This window comes from Erythrolamprus reginae, chromosome 1, assembly GCF_031021105.1.
Source record: "Erythrolamprus reginae isolate rEryReg1 chromosome 1, rEryReg1.hap1, whole genome shotgun sequence".
In the NCBI taxonomy this organism is placed as follows: Eukaryota; Metazoa; Chordata; class Lepidosauria; order Squamata; family Dipsadidae; genus Erythrolamprus; species Erythrolamprus reginae.
The window spans coordinates 145,314,982-145,337,492 of record NC_091950.1 but is presented as its reverse complement, the minus strand read 5'-3'; the positions used below and the strand labels follow the sequence as shown (position 1 = coordinate 145,337,492).

Here is a 22,511-nt window from a genome sequence, read left to right as displayed (position 1 = left end):
TGTAGTCTACTATGCTTCCTGGAGGGCAAGTGTATACACTGTGTATGTGTATACGTATGTAAGTAGAGACATGAACATAACTGCTACTCACTGGTCCATTCGAGCGGTGGGAAAAGGAAGCATTGTATGTTTGGTTTTTAATAAGGGCTTTTGGTAATTTAAATATTAGATTTGTTTTATGCCGTTTCTTGTTATTGTTGTTAGCCGCCCCGAGTCTACGGAGAGGGGCGGCATACAAATCTAATTTTTTTTTTTTAAATGTCAGTGGCCAGGCTGCCTGAGAGATCCCTGGCACTGTAGGCCAGCCAGGCAGAGATATCTTGCCAAGCCTCAGAATAAAGAGCTGAAGTCATTATTCAAAGTCCTGCCTCTTCATTCCACCCCGCCCCTCCCCAAACATAACACTGGCGATGAAGGTGGGATCTTGAAGAGAACAAAGGACAATGAAACTGAGCTTGGCATCCACGTGGCATCGGCAATCATCACAGAAGCTGAAACGCTGCATTGGCACCCAAGATGACCATGCATGCCCCACCACCTCCATTCAACCCAGCAAAGAGAGCTTGGAAAAATATATGTTCTGATTTCAGAGCTGGGGTGGCACAGTAGGTAGAGTGCTGTACTGCAGGCCACTGAAGCTGACTGTAGATCCGAAGGTCATTGGTTCAAATCGCATCACCGGCTCAAGGTTGACTCAGCCTTCCACCCTTCCGAGGTGGGTAAAATGAGGACGAGGATTGTGGGGGCAATAGGCTGGCTCTGCTAAATAGTGCTATTGCTAACATGTTGTAAGCTGCCCTGAGTCTAAGGAGAAGGGCGGCATAAAAATTGAATAAATAAATAAATAAATTCCCTGGAAGCCAACCAGACAAGAGAAAGAAAGTGCTTTTCCTGAACGATAGCAGACCTGAAGTCATCAATCTGGCTGAAGCACCATCTGGACCAGATCAAATACAGATGGTGCCGTGGCTGATATTATAGGAATCACTGTGAGCCCATTATGCATCAGTATCTTCAGTAATGATCATACTTGTAAAGCACGAACACAAAGCAAGAGGAAGGTGAGACAATAAACCTCAATAAACAAAGCGCTCTATGAAAAACCGTGGCTCACTGGGAATTCAGGAACATAGAAGAAGCCATGATAAACAGACTCTATTTGGACTGAGAGACCTCCAGGTATAGAGAAGGCTGCTATCCAAGCCTAAGCTCACATTTAAAATAGCATTAGGGGAAGCTAGAGCGTTTGAAGTCCACCAACAAAACAGTTGTGGCCATCCAAAAACCAGAAAACATAAATGTGCCACAAAGAGCAGTCACTGTGCATCAACTGGGAGACTGAAGACTCCACCAACGAAGATGAAATCCATCACCTAAGGTTAGCTCTGGCCCAGCTCCTGCCCCAAGGAATGTGCAGGTGGATGTGGGGGAGACATCCACATGTTGCAGGCCTGTTTTGCTCCCGATGGAATCTGCCGATTGAGCCTCCTCTGACCAAGGAAGTATGAGTGACAGGGAAGAGAGGAGTTTGGCAGACAGCCCGGGAGGAGATCAATCATCTGTATCATCCTTGGATTCTGAACAAGAATTAATGACACATCCACGCATGCATAGAGTGATGCATAGGAGACAACAACTGAAGGATTATTACAAGAGAAAATGAGGCCACCTGTGGCTGGGTGGGGCTCCAGTAATTAGGGCTGCTGCTATAAATAGCAATGTGTGGGTTTGGCCGTTGTGAAAGAGTACCTGATCACAGTTCTTCAGGAATCGTGTGCTGCTGTTTTCTGGACTTTGTTTGTTGATTTTTCACGCCTTTGAAACCACAGCAGAGCAACATGTGTGTGTGTGTGTGTCTCACTACGTTGGAAGAAGAAGGGGCGTGAAGTTTCTTCACAGCTGCTAACTAAGTACTTAATGATTGCTTAAGGGAAATTGTACAGACTACCCGGTTGTTTTGGAATGAGTGCTCTTTGCAATACGAAAAGAGTGCTTTGTTTATTTTAAATTTCATGATAAGGAACATTGTTTTGAATTTTCAAACGTGTCTGTGTCTGAAATTTGTACCCTTGAATTTTCGGGAGGCTCCTACCAGAGAGCCCGGCAGAACATAAGATTTGAAGGGAGAGCAGGAAATTCAGAGAAGTGAGATAGACACTCATTTTGTGCTGGCTACAGGGAAACCATCCCAGAACAAGCTGCTGATTCCTGGACTCAATCTGCCAAAGATGCAAGAGAAGAGGTCACACCACAAGAGTGTGCTGAGTCAACCAGCCAGCCCTGTACCAGCAACTGCAGACACTGAGGCAGCCAGAAGGGCAATCCAGATTCAGAAAATCACAAAACCCAAAAAACAGACGTCGGGAGATACGAGCTGCAAACACCAAAGAAACACAACAAACAACCATAGGACATTCCAGCATGCCCAACTAAAAAAAATAAAATAAAATCCATACCATGGTCCTCATAGATATGGAGGTGGACACAGGGTCATTCCTGACCATTGTGTCCTGGAAGACCATTAAAAAAGGCAGTCCCAGGACTGGAAAAAGAGTTGCTGAAGCCACAGAGGATGGTGTTAAAAGACTATCAAGGGAACTGTATCCCTGCCCTAGGGATAGGATCCATTCAACTCTAGTTTAAAAAGTTCATCAGATAGCTTGCAGATGATCATAGTGGACAATGACTTGCCAAGCTTTTTGGGATTGGAGTGTTCTAGTCTCTTGATTTAGGAGTGACAAGCATCCACACAGTCCAAGACGACAGAATGGAGGCCTTGATGAAGGAATTCACAAATACTGTATATTTGAGTGAAGCTTGGGTCACTACATGGGAAACCCATCTCTTCCAAGCTAGATCCCAATGTAGCCCCCATCTGAATAAAGGCAATGAAGGTCTCCCCCTTGCTCTCTGGCTCAAAATAGACAGTCAACTAGACAAGACTAGAATGACTAGATGGACAATTTTCTTGGCAGTATATTCATTCATTCATTCATTCGATTTTTATGCCGCCCTTCTCCTTAGACTCAGGGCAGCTTACAACATGTTAGCAACAGCACTTTTTAACAGAGCCAGCCTATTGCCCCCACAATCCGAGTCCTCATTTGGAAGGATGGAAGGCTGAGTCAACCTTGAGCCGGTGATGAGATTTGAACCGCTGACCTACATATCTACAGTCAGCTTCAGTGGCCCGCAGTACAGCACTCTACCTGCTGTGCCACCCTGGCTCATATAGCTATAGACCAGCGGTTCTCAACTTGTGGGTCGTGATCCCTTTGGGGGTCAAAGGGCCCTTTCACAGGGTCACCTAAGACGTCAGAAAACACATATTTCTGATGGTCTTTGGAACGAGACACCGCTCCTCTATCTGTATTTAGGCGAGTCCACCCACATTGTGAGTTCGGTTTTTTCCCTCTGTAATATTTTGAGTGTCTTTGTGATATTTCGGCGAAATCACATCCACCATCTTCAGGATGAAGTTATTGGCTTTGTGATGCTCTGAGTATACTATTAAATTCAGCCTGAAGATGGCAAATGTGATTTCGCCGAAACATCTCAAAGACACTCAAAATATTACACAGGAAAAATCTGAACTCACAACAATCTACATATATATCCAAGGGGTGGCCACACAGCACAGGAGGAGGCAAACTGGCAGCGAGTTAAATTAGAATCCACTCATGAGTTTCCTAATAATGTTATTATTTTATGGTTGGAGGTCACCACAACATGAGGAACTTATTAAAGGGTCACGGCATTAGGAAGGTTGAGAATGTCTGCTATAATAATACACCGTCCAGGCAAAGACATGTCATGTAGATGCCCTCAGCCGATACCTTCTCCCAGACCTCATTGAAGACCCAGCCCCCATTGCAACCATCCTGCTCATCGAGGAATTTGCAGCCAGCCTGGTCACAGCAACTGAGATAGTGAAAGACAAAACTTTGCCAAAAGTTCTGAACTGGTTGTGGCTGGGGTGGCTGGAGGGGTCAGTGGGGGGAGGGAGGAATTCAGGCCATTTGTAACAAAACAATATGAGTTGTCAGCTCAAGTTGGATGCCTATTATGGAGGGATTGAGTGGTTGTGCTACACAATTTGAGGAAACAGATATTAGAAGCATTATACATGGGGCATCCTGGTATTGTCCAAATGAAGGCATTGGCCAGGAGTTATGTTTGGTGGCCAAAATGGATAGGGAAATAACAGAATGGTTTGCGACTTGTACACCATGCCAGGAATCCAGACCAGCCTCACCCAGGGCACCCACAAGGGAATGGGAGAAACCAAAAGGACCATGGTTGAGAATACACATTGATTTTGTAGGAACAGTGTTCTGCCGGCGTGTCTCAACCGCCTGTAATTACAGGGTAATTAGTCCAGGAAGACACACACCACACGATAAAAGGAAAACCCAAAAGTTTTTATAAACAGAAAAACAGAAACAGATCCCTTTTAAAATGTCAAAGGGATTTTCTGGTACACACAAGGCACAGGTTAAATGCAATCCAATTGCTCACACAATAACTGGGAAATTGAGTCCAATTCTAAAGTCCAGAGAGTCCACACACACAATCCTAAAGAGCAAAAACCACGATCTTTGACGAAACAATGAATCAGATAAATTGCCATGAGGCTAAAACACCAGGCTGCACTTTTATCTGTAGCACTAATTACAGCAGCCCCACCCAACCATAGGTGGCCTCATTTTCTCTTGTAATAATCCTTCAGTTGTTGTCTCCTATGCCTCACTCTATGCATCCGTGGATGTGTCATTAATTCTTGTTCAGAATCCAGGGATGATACAGATGACTGATCTCCTTCTGGGCTGTCTGCCAAACTCCCCTCTTCCCTGTCACTCACGCTTCCTTGGTCAGAGGAGACTTCGTCTATTGGGAGCAAAACAGGCCTGCGGCATGTGGATGTCTCTCCCACATCCACCTCCACATTCCTTGGGACAGGAGCTGGGCCAGAGCTAACCACAACAAACAGTTCAAGGCCAAACATTTTTAATTATGATGAATGCATATTCAAAATGCCTTGAGGTAATCCTAATGACAACAACAATGGCCGAAGCAACCATCAGGGTGCTACAGAGAATTTCCTTCACCTAAGGGCTACCAGATGTTCTGATCTCTGACAATAGGGCACAATTCACAGCAAAAGAATTCGAATCATTTTTAGCAGAGTAGGGGATCTGACCCTGGTTGCACCTTTTCATCCAGCCAGTAATGGTCAAGCAGAACAAATGGCTCAGTCCACTAAAGAATCATTAGCTAGAATGGACCCCGGGAACTGGCAAACCAAAATAGACCGATTCCTGTTAGCACAGCAGCACATAACCTCTAGTGCAATCACAAACCGGAGCTCGGCAGAATTATTAGTGGGTTGCAAATGAAAGTCACAACTAGACAAGCTACACCCAAATTACAATCATTTAGCACGGGGTGGGGTGGGTGTCTAGTCTATGCCCACAACTATACATATGACCCATCCTGAGTCCGGGCTAAAGTAATTGCCATCACTGGCTCCTGGTCATACTAAGTAGAACTAGAGGATGGGAAGATTTGGAGGAAGCCTATAGATCAAATCCGGGGCTAGATAGAGAAATCTAGCCTAAGACAATCAGAAGATACTCTGCCACAAGCAGCTTCCAAAACACCTGCAGAATTGGACAATATTTCACCCTGGACAGCATCTGGAACAGCCATTGAAAGTGATCTACCTCTTAACGAACCAAAAACCCTACTTAATGAACCAAGGAATTTACTGACAGCAGCAGAAGCAGGCCTGACTGCACAGACTGCCGCCTTGTGAATAAATGTATAAATATGGTTATGAATGCATGAAATGGTTACGAATACATGGGGACAGTAGGGATAGTAGGCACATTGGTGCATTTATGCACACCCTCTTACAGGCCTCTTAGGAACTGGATGAGATCAATGGTAGACAGTCTAAGGTTAAAGTTTTGGTGTTTGAGGGAAGAAACCACAGATTCACTCTGCTGCTGAAGTCGTATTTTCGGCAATCGAGTTTGTAGCGATTTATATTAAGCTTATATCTATTGTGTGGTCATGCATTGTTGTGGTTGAAGCTGAAGTAGTAATTCACAGATAGGACATTGTGGCAGATAATTTTATATGCTACACTAAAGTCAGATGACAGGCAGACTAGCTCTAAATTGTCTAAGCCCAAAGTTTTAAGTCTGATGGCATAAGTGTTCTGTTGTGAACAGAGTAGTGGAGGATATTTCTGGACGTTCTCAATTGTATTGATGTCCAATATGTAGCGCAGGTTTCAGACAGATGAGCTGTATTTGAGAATTGGTCTAGCAAATGTTTTATATGCTCTAGTTAAAAGTACAATATTAGAAGAGAAGAAGCTACACAGGATTAAGTTAACCACACTTAATGCCTTTTGGGCAATGTTGTTACAGTGGGGCCTGGCACTTAGATCATTAGATTATCCAACTTAGATCATCCAAGGTCCTTTACAAAGTGAGGATTGCCTACAAGGTCATGACCATCTAGCTTGTACTTATGTTCTGATTTTTATGCCAATGTGTAAGACTGAGCATTTGTTGGTTGAGATTTGAAGTTGCCATTTGTTCTACCATTATGACACATAGTCAAGGTCTGTTTGAAGAGTAGCAGTACTGTCGGTGGTATTGAATAGTTTTACATCATCAGCAAAGAGAATGCAGTTGCTTTTAATATGATCGCAAAGGTCATTTATGTAAAGTATAAAGAGTGTTGGCCCTAAAATGCTGCCTTGGTGGACACTGCTGTTAACAGGTACAGGATGTGATAGAATGTTCCCAATTTTGACATTTGTTGCCTGTTTGACAGGAACACAGTTATCTGTTTATGCAAAGGTCCATAAGATTTTAATTTTAGAAGTAGTTTGTCTTGTACCACTGAATCAAATGCTGTACAGAAGTCTATGTAAATTGTGTCTATTGCTTTGCCTTGATCGAGTTGATGTTTTTACTGTGTAGGAGTTGCAGATTACAGGATAGATTTTTCCTGAAACCAAATAGTTTGTTAGAGAGTAGATTGTTTGTTTCTAAGCTGAGGGTAACTCCCCTCACCAAGGTAACAGACAGCTTCCCAAGCTGCAACAGAAATACACACTCAAAATGAGTTAGCATTGGGAATTCCTTTTTTATATCCAAAATATGGAAATATTGAGATGGAAACTTACTGAGATTAAACAAAGTATTAGCCAAACAAATCAAGCATACATGACTGAAAATGAAAGCATTTCGGCACAGGTTTTCAAATGTCTGTGGCAGCTTTAATATCTTTAATGCCTTTAAAAAGAAGACAAAGGAGAGGATAAACAAAGTTAATTAATATTCATTGGAGCAAATATGATTTTGAAGGCAGGGATCAAAGTATTTATATTTTGTAGCTCATCAAGTATTTCCACTCTTACAAAATCACCTATCAATTTTCTTTTCTACTTCACTGAATAGCTGTCATGGATTTTTCTGTGTTTGTTTCTTTAATAGCTGCAACTGCTGGATTGTGCCTTCATTCGCAAGGATCCATTTGGTGTGGTGCTGATCATTGGAGCCTTTAACTACCCTATCCATCTTGTTTTGTTGCCGCTTGTGGGAGCCATTGCAGCTGGTGAGTAACAAGTTATCTTCAATTCATTTTAGATATTACATTTGATGGGGGTTCTTCCAAAGAGATCCAGGCATGTGATGATGGATGTTTATCTGTTGCAACCTTGATAAAATATCCTTTCTCCATATTAGGGAATTGTGTGATTCTCAAGCCTTCGGAGGTGGCCAGCTACAGTGAAAGGCTCCTTGCAGAAGCATTGCCTTGTTATATGGATCCGGTGAGTTCCTTAACTTCCAATTTACCTTGTTAAAAAATCAAAACGAAACTGAGGGTTTTTGATTTGCCTTTTCTTCTACCGTTTGTCTTACTTTCCTAGAAATTTTAACTGTAATTTCTTGGGCCCTTTCAAACAACAACAACAACACATTCTCTGGTTCTGAACAAATTTCAAATGATTATGTATTTTTGGAAGCTGAGTCTAATTATTTCCAACTGTCCCAATTCATTTGAAATCCCCCCACTCCCAAATATATTTTATTTTGCATTGTGATGGATGGTAAACTTCTGAGGTTGTTTAACTGACTATAGATAATTATTTTAGTGGAAAACCATTTTGGGGAGATTTGAGGAAGACTTGAGGCAGATTTGAGGTGAAGAGATCACTATAAATGTAAGACAATTCCACTTTCATAGGAAGATGAGACACCCCCCCCCCCCCAATCTTACCAGTCACTAGGCAACTGTCATTTACAAATCAGATTTGAAGTTCTGATCCCCGCCCCCATGCAGGGTTATATAATTGTGTTTTTGGGCAAGTGGCCTGCATTTTACAGTTGTTTACAGCATCCTGCAGTTGCATGATAGCAATTTAAAAAACAATTGCTGCCAACCTGCCTTCCATTGAGGATCTATATACTGCACGAGTCAAAAAGAGGGCGGGGAAAATATTTACTGACCCATCACATCCTGGACATAAACTGTTTCAACTCCTGCCCTCAAAACATCGCTACAGAGCATTGCACACCAAGACAACTAGACACAAGAACAGTTTTTTCCCAAACGCCATCACTCTACTAAACCAATAATTCCCTCAACACTGTCAGACTTTTTACTAAATCTGCACTTCTATTCTACTAGCTTTTCTCATCATTCCTATCATCCTTTTCCTCCCACTTAGGACCGTATGACTGTAACTTGTTGCTTGTATCCTAAGACTTTTATTAATATTGATTGTTTCTTCATTGCTTATTTGACCCCTTTGACAATCATTAAGTGTTGTACCACATGATTCTTGACAAATGTATCTTTTTCTTTTATGTACGTTGAGAGCATATGCACCAAGACAAATTCCTTGTGTGTCCAATCACACTTGGCCAATAAAAAATCTATTCTATTCTATGATGGTTTTTTATTTTGCTGAAAACTAGTGTTTTCTGACAAAAAAAACCCCACCCATTGCAGACAATGGATTCACTTAACAACCACTGTATTTGATTAATGACTACTGTAAATAGAGTTCATAAATCAGACATAATCTACTTAACAACAAGCACAACTTACAACTGTAATTCCAGGTTCAATAACAGTCATAACTTAGGACTACCTGCATTATATATGCTCACTACATCAAAAGCAGATATCTGATTTTGAAATTAAAATGTTTAAGAAAAATATTTGTTTGTTTGTTTGCTTGCTTGCTTGCTTGCTTGCTTCTTTATCTATCTATCTATCTATCTATCTATCTATCTATCTATCTATCTATCTATCTATCTATCTATCTATCTATCTATCTATCTATTTATTTGCTGTTCACTCCAAAAGGACTCTGAGCGACTTTCAATTTACAGCTTCATTTCTGTGTTCCAAATTACCCTCAAGAGGCTTTATGGCCTGCAGCCTTTCAGGGACAGAAAAACACCACCTGTGTGATGCTAAACAAATAATTGGAGGCTTGTTTGATTGGATGTGAACTTCCTTTTCTATTTTATAGCAAACCTTTGCTGTGGTGACAGCTGGTCCTGAAGAAACAGGAAAATTATTGGAAAACCAGTTTGATTATATCTTCTATACAGGTGATTTTCTCTTCTTAAATATCCTTTTCGTATTTTTCTTTTAATGGCATTTAAAAATATTTATCATTCATGTCTACACAAAACAGTATGGTAAGCAATATTCATTGCTTTTTGGGGCCCTCCACAACAGCCCTGCAACCTGGGTGAGATCATCCGAGGGCACGGGGTGAGTTACCATCAGTATGCTGATGATACTCAGCTATACATTTCTACCCTGTGTCCACTCAGTGAAGCAGTGGAAGTAATGTGCTGGTGTCTGGAGGCTGTTAGAGTCTGGATGGGTGTTAACAGGCTCAAACTCAACCCTGACAAGACGGAGTGGCTGTGGGTTCTGCCTCCCAAGGATATGTCCATCTGGCCATCCATCACTCAGAGAGGTGGAACTTTTGACCCCCTCGGAGAGGGTCTGCAACTTGGGCGTCCTCCTCGACCCTCCTCCTTGATCTTTCAGCTATGGCGAGGGGGGTGTTCGCCTATATTTGCCTGGTACACCAGTTACGGCCCTACTTGGACATGAAGTCTCTACTGACAGTCACTCATGCCCTTATCACCTCGAGGTTTGACTACTGCAATGCTCTCTACATGGGCCTACCTTTGAAGAGCATTCGAAAACTACAGATCATGCAAAATGCAGCCGCGTGAGCAGTCATGGGCCTCCCTAGGCATGCCCATGTCTCTCCAACACTCTGCGGGGTGCATTGGTTGCTGATCAGTTTCCAGATGCAATTCAAAGTGTTGGTAATGACTTTTAAGGCCCTACATGGCATCGGAGAAGATTACCTATGGGACCGCGTTATAGTGCATGAGTCCCAGTGACCGGTCAGGTCCCACAGAGTTGGCCTTCTCTGGGTCCCATCAACTAGACAACGGCACTTGGCTAGGCCTAGGGGAAGGCATGGGGGCCCCAACCCTATGGAACCAGCTGCCCCCAGAGATTCGTACCGCCCCCACCCTCCTAGCCTTCCAAAAGAGTCTAAAGACTCATTGGGGCTGCCAGGCCTGGGGCTATTAACTACTTGCCCCATGGCCAATGAATGAAAGGGATGCTTGTTGTTTAAATGGGAGTGACTGATTTTTTAATGTATTGGGGTTTTAGACCAATTAGTTTTTAATTTCATTGGATTCCAGAAGGTTTTTTTAATTGTTTTTTTATATGTTGTAAGCTGCGCCAAGTCCTCGGAGAGGGGTGGCATATGAATCCAATAAATGAATGAATGAATGAATGAATGAATGAATGAGAGTTGTTTGCAACATATTTGAAATTGAAAGCTTTAGATAATTTCTCTAAAATCAACCTTTTAGGATCCTATCCTCCACCCGACCCCACATTTGCAGTAGAATTTATCTCTGTAGTTAATATGTTGCCTTTCTAGAGGAATTTGCTTTATCATGTCTATTTATTTTGTTTTGTTTTGTTTTGTTTTGTTTTGTTTTATTTTATTTTATTATTTTATTTTATTTTATTTTATTTTATTTTATTTTATTTTATTTTATTTTATTTTATTACTTTACTTTACTTTACTTTACTTTACTTTACTTCACTTCACTTCACTTCACTTCACTTCACTTTACTATTTTATTTTATTTTATTATTTTATTTTATTTTATTTTTTTATTTCATTTCATTTCATTTCATTTCATTTCATTTCATTTCATTTCATTTCATTTCATTTCAATTCTATTTTATTTTATTTTATTTTATTTTATTTTATTTTATTTTATTTTATTTTATTTTATTTTATTTTATTTTATTTTATTTTATTTTACTTTATTATTTTATTTTATTTTATTTTATCCAATACACAATAATATACAATGAAGGTAATAGAGGACACCTTCGAGGAAATAGAATTAGAGGAAGAATAGAAGAGAGAGTATAGGATAAAATAATCAATGAGAGAATAGAAGAAAGATATAGGGATAGAAGAGAAGATATATGGGATATAGGAGAGACAATAGGACAGGGATCGGAAGGCACTCTAGTGCACTTATGCACGCCCCTTACTGACCTCTTAGGAATCTGGAGAGGTCAACCATGGATAGTCTAAGGGTAAAATGTTGGGGGTTAGGGGATGATACTACAGAGTCCGGTAATGAGTTCCACGCTTCAACAACTCGATTACTAAAGTCGTATTTTTTACAGTCAAGTTTGGAGTGGTTAATATTGAGCTTGAAACTGTCGCATGTGGCATTTTTAAGTTCGTCTGTCAGCAGCTTCTGGATTGTAGATCTTGTCCACAAGTGAAAGAAAAGATGAGTTGTCACACTATAAGTAGGAAAAAGCCTATGTTTGATGCAGAACTTCAGCTGATGGAAATAATGAAAAGATCAGTTTCAGGCTTTTTTCCCTTCACAATGAAGGTACTTCATTTCAACCCACATAAATTTTCTCAGATTTGCTTTTTTCTTTCATTGCTAGAACAGCTCAGGATTATCTTAACAAAAGGAATTTGACAGCAGTTTGACATGGGATTTTAATGAATTGTCCCTAATACGCTCCAACTTTAAATTGATACTTTTTAATAACTTGAATTGAGGAGGTGGAAATAGTTTCCAACAGATGAAATAATGTTGGATGAAATAAAAACTGAAGGAAACAATAAACACAGTTTCCCAACCTTGGCAACTTGAAGCCATCTGGACTTCAATTCCCAGAATTCCCCAGCTAGCGTTCGCTGGCTGGGGAATTCTGGGAGTTGAAGTCCAGAACAAGATGCCAAGGTTGGGAAACACTGGCTTAGACAACTATTATTTACAAAGTGAGGTTCTTTTATTTTTTAAAAAAATAATTGATGTAGAGTTTTGCGTATCTGTATGGAAGAATATTAGAGAAAAAATAACCACACAGATGGTTTCTGAGCACAGAATTGAATTCACTGATACTGGATGGGAGTTATGCTGTATATCTCTCTGTCTTGACCCAAATTTTGCCATATCTCTGTAGGGAGCAGCCGTGTAGGAAAGATCGTCATGACCGCTGCAGCAAAACACCTGACACCATTGACTCTGGAGCTGGGGGGCAAAACTCCCTGTTATGTGGATAGGTGCTGCAATTTCCAGAATGCAGCCAACCGAATTGTATGGGGAAAATTCTTCAATGCTGGACAGACATGCATCGCACCAGATTATGTCATCTGTACAATTGAAGCACAAGAGAAGTTGCTGCCTTGCCTGCGCGAAGCTATCTGTGAATTCTTTGGCCAGGACCCCAAGCAGTCCCCTGATTTTGGCCGCATGATCAATGACAGGCATTTCAAGCGTGCCCAAGCTTTGCTGGAATGTGGCCATGTAGCCATCGGTGGAGAGACTGATGAGTGTGAGCGTTACATTGGTGAGTATGCAACTTAGGACTGGAGGAAGACTAAAGAAGAAAGATTGGGAATTTGGGAAAGACAAGAGATTTTGGGATTCTAAGAAGTCCTTATTTATCAACCATTCAAAATTACAAGGCAATATATCATGTATATTGTTGGTATGTCTCGGTATAGCTAGGCTATGAGACCTTCGACATACCCCGAGCAGAGAATTTTAACAGAGCGTGGATGTGTGATAAAGCCGAAGAAAAATACACAGACTTAGTTATGCTTAATAAGTACTATTTACACATAGACAAAAGATAGAAACAATTCATAATAAGCAGTAAGCAAATACAATAAAATATGCACAAAGCAAATACACTCCCCCCTCAAGGCAAAGTAAGAATGACTGAGCAGAACTGAGCGTTACAGCATCATTTGAGGGAAGGAGTACTGGCGCCCTCTTATGACGAACCAGCCTAGCATATTTAACATTTAAAGTGATAGTACAAGTTTACAGTGGCAAACCCTAAGAAACATGTACCCTGTACTAAAATATATATGATTTTTTTACCTCTTCTTAAGAACCATTTTCTATTTAAGAACCCGAGCCCGGAAAAATTTCCCAGTAAATTTGAGAGCGGCACAAAGGCCCGGCCAGTTTCCTGCCATTCCCCCTTTAATCCCAGCCATCTCGGGCTTTTCTGGACTGCCAGAGGAGCCTTTTGGTGGTGCTTAACGAGACATTGACAGTCCAGAGTGAACGAAGCATTTTCCTTTCTCTGGGCGCTTGGAGAGGGAATAAACCTCTGCCAGTGCCCAGAGAAAAGAAATGCTCCCTTCTGGGCAGCCGAGGAGTCACCACAGCAAAGGAAAGGCTCCGGCTACAAAGTGAGGGAGAGGAGAGGGGAGCCCTTCAGCAAGGGAAGGAAGAGGCAGCAGGTAGCAGCAGCAGCAGCCAGTGTATGGGAGGCAGTGTATGGGAGGCAGCCTTGCGCCAGGTGTATGGGAGGCGTGTGCTCCTCCTCGCTGCCTCAGAGTCCCTCTTTTTTTTTTTAAGCCTTAAAGTTTTGGATTTTTTTTATTCTCCTCACCTCACCTTCTTCCTTTGGCAGCAACTCTCCTCCTCCCCTTCCTCCTCTTCTCACCCAAATTCCGAGATTTTATTTCTTTCCTAATGGGTTTGCAGGCATTATTTGCTTTTACATTGATTCCTATGGGAAAAATTGCTTCTCTAAGAACGTTTCCACTTAAGAACCTGGTCACGGAACGAATTAAGTTCTTAAGTAGAGGCACCACTCTATTTCATTATCAGCAAAAATATGTGAAATGTGTGTGTGCGTGCGTGTTTGTGTATACAAACATGCACATATTTTTGCTGATAAGTTCAAAGGAAGGAAACCTGTTATAGATCTATTATGGCCTTGTTATGGCCTCATCAGCTAGACATACCCTTACTGGGATTTGAGCTGTAGTGTGCTACATGCATGGCAGCATATTAACCTCCGTGCTACAGGCTTGCCTCCGAATCAACTTTTACCAGGGAAGAGCCATATGGTTGATTTTCTGTTGAAATCACCCTGGTATCCCGAAATATGTGAGGAAGCAACATTTGCTTTCGTTTTGCCTCTTGACCCCATGCAAGGGCCATTCCAAGTCAGATAAATTGTTTTATGGTTGACAAACTATAATTTACATGGTACATATTTTTGCTGATAAGTTAAAAGGAAGGGAGCCTGTTATAGATATATTTCAACCTTATTAGGTCTCATCAGACAGACATATCCTTACTGGGATTTACTGGCTCTTCCCTGGTAAAAGCTGATTTGGAGGTGAGCCTGTAGCATGGAGGTTAATATCCTGCCTTGCATGCAGCATGCTACAGGTTCAAATCTCAGTAAGGGTATGTCTGTCTGATGAGACCATAACAAGGTTGAAATAGATCTATAACGAAATAGATCTTTTCACTTATCAGCAAAAATATGTAACCATGTAAATTATAGTTTGTCGACTATAAAATGATTTATCTGCCTTGGAATGACCCTTGCGTGGGGTCAAGAGGCAAAGGGAAAGCAAAATTGCTTCCTTCCATATTTGGGAATACCAGGGTGATTTTGACAGAAAATCAACCATGCACACACACACACACACACACACACACACACAGTGACATAATTGCTTTTTGAGCACCTGGCAACCAGCCTGCATTTATAGATGTTTGCAGTACCCTGTGTTGATGTGACCACTATGATGTTTCCCCCCCCAGAAACCGGCATTTATTTCTGGCAAAAAACACAACTGCAAACAATGTGTTTGCTGAGCAACTGCTAAGTTTGCTTAACAATCACTATGTTCACTTAATCATCATTGCAAAAAAAAAAAAAGTAGTCTGTGAAATTTATGACTTGCTTAATGACAATAGAACATGCAAAATAACAACAAGAACGAACAGTCACAGTCACTGGGGTCAATTTCTATCATAAGTCAAGGACTAGCTGCGCTATCTATGTACAATGGAGGAAATCTGTATGGTCACTGTTCTGTCTGGGTCCCCCCAGACGCCAACACCAACCAAAAAGAGTATCCAGACACACTGGTAAAAAGCAAAGGCAGTTTATATACTGGAAAGCAAACACAGGTAACAAAAACTGTTCTTACAGACAGGAACACGATGAAGCTTCACAGAGGTTTCACAAAGGCCAGGCAATAAAACAGGATTCTTGCTGGCAAAAACAACACTGGAGATAATAAAACCCACGCCTCCCCCAAGTCTTTCAGCCTTCTAGGCCACAAGCCAAGATCAGAGACGCCAAGAATCGAAGCAAGGTCACAAGACTCCCAGTTGATAACTCTCCACAAGACTGTAAGGGCGGGCCTGCCTTTTCAACCCTGCTGAGGAGAACCACACCCAAACCCAGCTGTTGCCAATTCAGGGATGGAAATATCTTTCTAATTGGCCCCGTCTTTGAGCTGCACGTCTCTGTCTCATGTCTATTATAGCCTGTGCGTCTTCATCCAATGAATCCAGGCTACTAGCTGGGGAGAGGCCCCCCCCCGAGGGTCTCAGGCTGCTCTCCCTCCTTCTCTTCCTGATGTTTCTCTCCCCCGTCTGCCTGGTCCTCCCCCTCCTGGTCACTGTCCTCCTCCTCTGGGCATGGATCCGGCAGAGCTCCAGCCGGTCCCTGAGGAGCCTCAGGCTGAATCACAACAGTCACTAGGAGTTGAAAAGGACGATGGTATATAACCAATCAAGTACATTATCAGTAGATTTACTAGGACTGTAGATCACCCTTCCAAATTGATGTTCACTGAATATGTTGGACTTTAATTTTCATTGGCCACACAGTAACTTGTTGAGTTTTTAAAAGTTGAAATTTAAGGAGCTGGCAAGTGAGGAACTGGGAAAATCTGTTTTAAATGAAGCAAGAAGATATTTTTCTGGGGTCACATATTGGAAATGTAGTCATGAGGAAAGCTAAAACTCTGGTTAAATTGGACAATAAAGTTATAGGATATAAACGGAACAGATCTTGATGTGATTTTTTTCACCCATTACAGCTCCCACCGTGTTAGTGGATGTGAAAGAATGTGATCCAGTCATGCAAGAGGAAATTATGGCACCCATCCTGCCGATATTCATTGTGAGAGATATGGAGGAAGCCATAGACTTCATCAATTGCAGAGAACGTCCACTAGCTTTGTATGCCTTCTCCTCTAACAACAAGGTACACTGTTTACGTACAGCACACTCTATGGGGGAGGCAGCCTTACACGATGCATTCTTTCAGGAGTAGCCAGGCAGGCAAGTTGAGCCAGGCCCAGCCTGAGGAGGAAGAAGAGGGTGATGTTAATAATTGTTCTCAGGGATGGCAGATTGATCACTGCAGGGCTCTAGTCCACATTATGGGTTGATGTTTCTTCTGGTGGGGTACTGAGTTGTCTTGACATCTAGTTGGCTGGGGCAACTTGTTCCATGCTAACCGGGTTTTGCCCGCTCATCTCTGCCCACCTGGTCATGTCCATCCATCTCTGCCCACCTGGCCATGATGAGTCATCCACACCAAGTCATCCATGCTAACCTGGCCATGGCCACTCTGCGTTGACCCACCATGCTCATCCATCTGTGCCCACCTGGTTGCAGCCATCTATCCATGAAGACTTGGCTGTGGCGAATTGTCCTAGACTCGCTTGAGGCAGGACATTGATTATGTTAAGTGAGCTTGTGCTTTTCATTTCTGTTCCTCACTCCTAGCTCTGTATGATTAGAGTATAAAAGTAGAAGTCAGGGCGGATGAGTCCAAAAAGGAAAGGGTTGTTCTGTCGGGTTCTCTGGTAGAATCCTCCCAAAAATTCACAGGTACAAATTTCAGACACACACACATTTGAAAATTCAAAACAATGTTCTTTATAATGAAAAATCACTTAAACTAAGCCCTCTTTTGGTATAGCAAAGAGCACTTGTCTCCAAACAAACTGGTAATTTGTACAAGTCCCTTATCAGTTCTGTGATACTTATCTTGCAGCTGTGAGGCAATTCACAGTCCTTCTTCTTTCACAAAGTGAAACACACTTTGCTCTGGTTTAGTTTCAAAGCAGGGAAAAATCAGCACACAAAAAGTCCAAGTCAGTAAAGCAGTCACGAAACACAACGATCAGATAATCCTCCACAATGGCCAAACCCACAGGCTGCTATTTATAGCAGCCTCACTAATCAACACAGTCCCACCCAATCACAGGTGGCCTCATTTTCTTTGATAATAATCTCTCATTGCTCTCTGCATGCGTGGCTGTATCATTAACTCTTGTTCTGAATCCAAGGAGGAGCTAGATAATTGATCTCCTTCTGAGCTGTCTGCCACACTCTCCTCTTCCCTATCACTCATGTCTTCTTGATCAGAGGAGCCTTCATCATCAGATTCCACCGGGGGCAAAACAGGCCTGCAGCATGTGGATGTCTCTCCCACATCCACAGTCCTTGGGGCAGGAGCTGGGCCAAAGCTAACCACAAGGGTCATGTGCATTTTCAATTTCTCAATTTTTTTTTACTAAGATTCAAAAAGATTTTTTATTTTTGCCTTCCAATTTAATTTATTAAATTAAATTAAATTAAATTAAATTAAATTAAATTAAATTAAATTAAATTAAATTAAATTAAATTAAATTAAATTAAATTAAATTAAATTAAATTAAATTAAATTAAATTAAATTAAATTAAATTAAATTAAATTAAATTAAATTAAATTAAATTAAATTAAATTAAATTAAATTAAATTAAATTAAATTAAATTAAATTAAATTAAATTAAATTAAATTAAATTAAATTAAATTAAATTAAATTAAATTAAATTAAATTAAATTAAATTAAATTAAATTAAATTAAATTAAATTAAATTAAATTAAATTAAATTAAATTAAATTAAATTAAATTAAATTAAATTAAATTAAATTAAATTAAATTAAATTAAATTAAATTAAATTAAATTAAATTAAATTAAATTAAATTAAATTAAATTAAATTAAATTAAATTAAATTAAATTAAATTAAATTAAATTTGGGCAGTGTACAACAGGTAAAAAACAACTGAGTTTTAGGAAATAGCTGATTGGCCCCCTTAGATTTGAAATAATCGATGGAGATATGGTAGCTGAAACTTTCTTTATTAGCCTCTAGATGGAAGGGTCCAAACTAGTACAATAGAACATGCAAAATAACAACAAGAACGAACGGAAAAATCCACGTCTTTTAAAACCTTTTGCCAGGGGGGCGTGGCTTGACAATGATTCGAATTTGCTGGTCGCGTTTTAACCAATCTGTGACTGCCATGTAAATCAAGCAGTGTCCTCCCGTACACAACAGGCCCCATCTACAATATCAGGCATTTTGCGAGTGTGTTGTGTCTGTGGCACATTTTCAACATTCCAGATGTTTGTAGTGGCCCAAAGGATAAAGACTCTTGTTTGTATCATGCCCCATATTGATTGATTATAGATCTGGGCAGTGTTCTCTCTAAATTTTTTTTGGGGTGGGCGGAAAAGTATAGTGTCTGAGCGGCAGTCCCTTCGGGACTGGGCGACACAGAAATAATAATAAAATTTCCCTCTCGGCTTCTGGGCAGGTTTGGAAAACTCTGAGTTGATGATGATTTTTAAGTGAGCGATTGCTCACCTGCTCAGCTTAGAGGGAACTATGGATCTGGGACCTGATCAAACTCGTGTTTGGAAGATTAATAACAGGACTCCTAATACTCTTCTATTCTTTTTCTCTTTATAGGTTGTGTGCGACGTATTGGCTCAGACTAGCAGTGGTACCTTTTGCGGCAATGATACCCTGATGCAGGGACTAACGGTTAACCTACCATTTGGTGGCGTTGGTATGATTAGACTTTTATCTTCTATTCTCCATTTCTTGCCCCCATCCTTATCTTTACCTTCCAGCATGAAAAGTTATCCCACTTGATGTTTTCCATTCAGATAAAGACATTAAAAGTCTTTTTTTTTACTCTGTCCAGCATATTTGCAAATTAAATGAAATGTGATCAAATAATAAATATCCCACTGTGCTATAAGCTATGTGGTCTACGTTATACCAGTAAGCAGGAGTAAAAGGAGAGGGCTTAATATTTTTTGATTTTGTAAATGGTACTAACAAGATCAAAAATATTCCATAGGTTAAAAATAACTCAATGTGCAGAAATGTCTAAATTGACCCTTGAAATCAAAGGCAAAGAAGAATCACAATTTTATGATTGTTGGAATTTACTCTACCACTGGTTAGAAAATAGAAAAAATTCTTGCTAAGTACATTGTGCACACTTAAATATGTAAAAAAATTATACCTGATGAAAGCTTAATAGAGCAAATAAGATAAAATTATGAACTATCAAGTTAGACTATTATTTGGTTTCCATGTTACTTATATGTTTTGCTTCTATTTTTTTTGTGTGTGTGTTATCTAAAAGAGATAAACTGATTTCTGACAATAACTATAACTGGGCTAAAGAAAATATACACAGTTTTGGAAGAATACATAGACTGATCTTGTACTCGCCTATATTTTATTATGTGTTTTTGATGTATTGTGTTTTACTTTGTCTTTTTTTTTCTTTCTGTATTATAATTGTAAATAAAACTTTTTCTAAAAAAAAAAATCAATAGGATAAGTAGCACCAGTTCTGTAGGCATGGTCACACAATATACTAAATACAGGTTAACATTCAGTGTAAATCGATATTGCATTTTGGCTACAAAACATGGTTAGACTGTTGTGGATCTTTAATTTCTCTTCAATTTTTAGATATGATAACAAAAAAAAGTTTCATTTTATTGTGGATTAAGGCAGCTGTAATTCAATGGTCACGAAACCTAGACTAGGAAATTGTTATCTAATTAAGCTCTGCTTGTCTCTCCTGAATTATCTTCTTTAGTCCCTTCTTTAAAAATATCCATTTGAATATTAAACCTTTTATAGTAAGTATTATAGGGGGAAATCTTTTAAAGAGCAGGTATTGTCCTGCCTGATGAAAATAGATTTGATCTGATTTTTTTTTCTTTTTAATATTGCAGGATACAGCGGCTTTGGCAAATACCATGGCAAGTTTACTTTTGATACATTTACTCACTTCCGCGGCTGTCTTTTGCGCAGCATGGGCATGGAGATGATGAACAGAGTGCGCTACCCACCGTACAACAATACGAAATTGAGAGCAATGATCTGTGCTGGGGAGGTCAGGCGCAATTGGCTGGCATATTAGCTGTGAGGCCTTGAATCAACATCACCTGCATTCTTAAGGAACTTCAATCAAGAATTTTGGTGTAATTGAGGTCCCCCCCCCCACTTTATTAACTCGTCCTAGAATTTTGCCTCATCACCTTCAAAGATCCTTGAAAAGCACTTTCTGTTTGGCAAACCTTATTTTGACCATCTTTGCAGCTTATAACTTTTCTTGATCCTGTATCAGCTTCTATAAATTCAACTTTTAGTAGGGGTTAGAAAACTAAGGGACACCTTCCAATTTTCTTTGCATGGTTTTGGGTATAGAACATATCTTCATTTCCAGCAAGGACTAATTATACAATTAATTCATGTTTATGTGTAAAATGTCATCTTCATTTTAACACATAAAGCCAATTTTGCTTCAAAATGTGTAAGTATTAGACTCTTTCCTAAAAATGGACAAATCCAGTTCCTCTTTACAATGGAGCAATCATTCTGATTAATATATTTTCATGATAAGGGTAGCTACCTAAATGATCTTTGTAAAATAATCAAACTATTCGTGAATACAGTATTTAAATATTGGATCCTTTAAACAGTTTAATTCTCAAAGACGTTAATACAAGTTGTCACACATAAATCTATTCTGTCAACAATGCATTTTCTACAGTATATTTGGATGCGCTAAAGCTCAGACATGCCACCTTTAATTATATTTCTTTCAATATATTTCTCTATGATTATAGTTCAGATTCATTGTTCCATCACTGATTTATACACTACCCAACACAAAGCATAATAATTTAAAAGTATAGTGTGCCCCATCAAACTCAAATATTTATTTTTATGTAAATCAGCTAATTGGAAACTTACTGAGATTTCCCCCAACCTTGCATCTTCATGTATGTTTTGCTTCTGCAATAAATATCTTGCATTAAAACTTGCAAATAAATGTCTAATTATTTAATAATGCTATCAAATGACATAGTGTGTTATCTAATAAAATTAACCAGCAATTAATTTCTAAACCAGGGGCTTTTGATTGAAATATAGATACTGATGAACAAAGGCAACAAAAAGAAGTAAATAAATGCTCAAATGAATGTGGGAGCAATTTGCTACAATAAAAATAAAGAGCATCTTGGCATTCTAAAGGAAGCAATGACTTTAGGGAGTACACACTAGAGTAAAATAATAGCAGGTAAATCACAGTCAGACAGTCTTGTATTTCTTGAATGGATACAAAGGGTTTTCAGAGAGTAATAGAATGCTCTGTGACAGATTACTGAATCATTGATTAATAGTGATTGATAATGAGGCATCTTCTTCTTTGTGAAACATTAGTACAGTCAGCGTTTCCATCCTGTGCAAGTTTAAGCTAGCAGATTTCAGCTCCCTAAATTTCTCTATTCAGCATGTTGGCTGGAGGAATTCTGGGAGTTGTAGTCCACCCGGTTTAAACTTGAGGAGGTTGAGAAAAACTGCATTAATAGAATGAATGAAGAAGTCATAGCACAATGATGGTGAACCTATGGCACTGGTGTCACAGGTGGCACGCGGAGCCATATCTGCTGGCACGGAAGCCATTGCTCTAGCTTAGCTCCAATGTGCATATGTGTGCTAGCCAGCTGATTTTTGGCATTCACAGAGGCTCTGAGAAGACGTTTTTGGCTTCCAGAGAGCCTCCTGGGGGATGGGGGAGGCTCTCTGGAAGCCAAAAATGCCTCTGGGGGGATGGGGGAGCGTTTTTACCGTCCCCTGGCTCCAGGGAAGCCTTTGGAGTCTGGGGAGGGCACAAAACACGAGTCTATTGGGCCAACCAGAAGTTGGGAAACAGGCTGTTTCTAGCCTGCA

The 22,511-nt window shown here is 40.0% G+C and overlaps 1 protein-coding gene across 1 annotated transcript in view; it reads left to right on the top strand.

Moving 5' to 3' along the window:
• Positions 1–20,936, top strand: part of LOC139167562 (aldehyde dehydrogenase family 3 member B1-like) — a 53,422-nt gene extending 32,486 nt beyond the window's left edge. Inside the window, exons 7-13 of the mRNA XM_070752187.1 lie at positions 7,515–7,635; positions 7,767–7,852; positions 9,566–9,647; positions 12,592–12,978; positions 16,502–16,668; positions 19,215–19,314; positions 20,507–20,936. Coding sequence (XP_070608288.1) covers positions 7,515–7,635; positions 7,767–7,852; positions 9,566–9,647; positions 12,592–12,978; positions 16,502–16,668; positions 19,215–19,314; positions 20,507–20,694 — 1,131 coding nt within the window. The 3' untranslated portion in view covers positions 20,695–20,936. The remainder of the gene's footprint in view (positions 1–7,514; positions 7,636–7,766; positions 7,853–9,565; positions 9,648–12,591; positions 12,979–16,501; positions 16,669–19,214; positions 19,315–20,506) is intronic.
• The last annotated feature ends 1,575 nt before the right edge of the window (positions 20,937–22,511 follow it).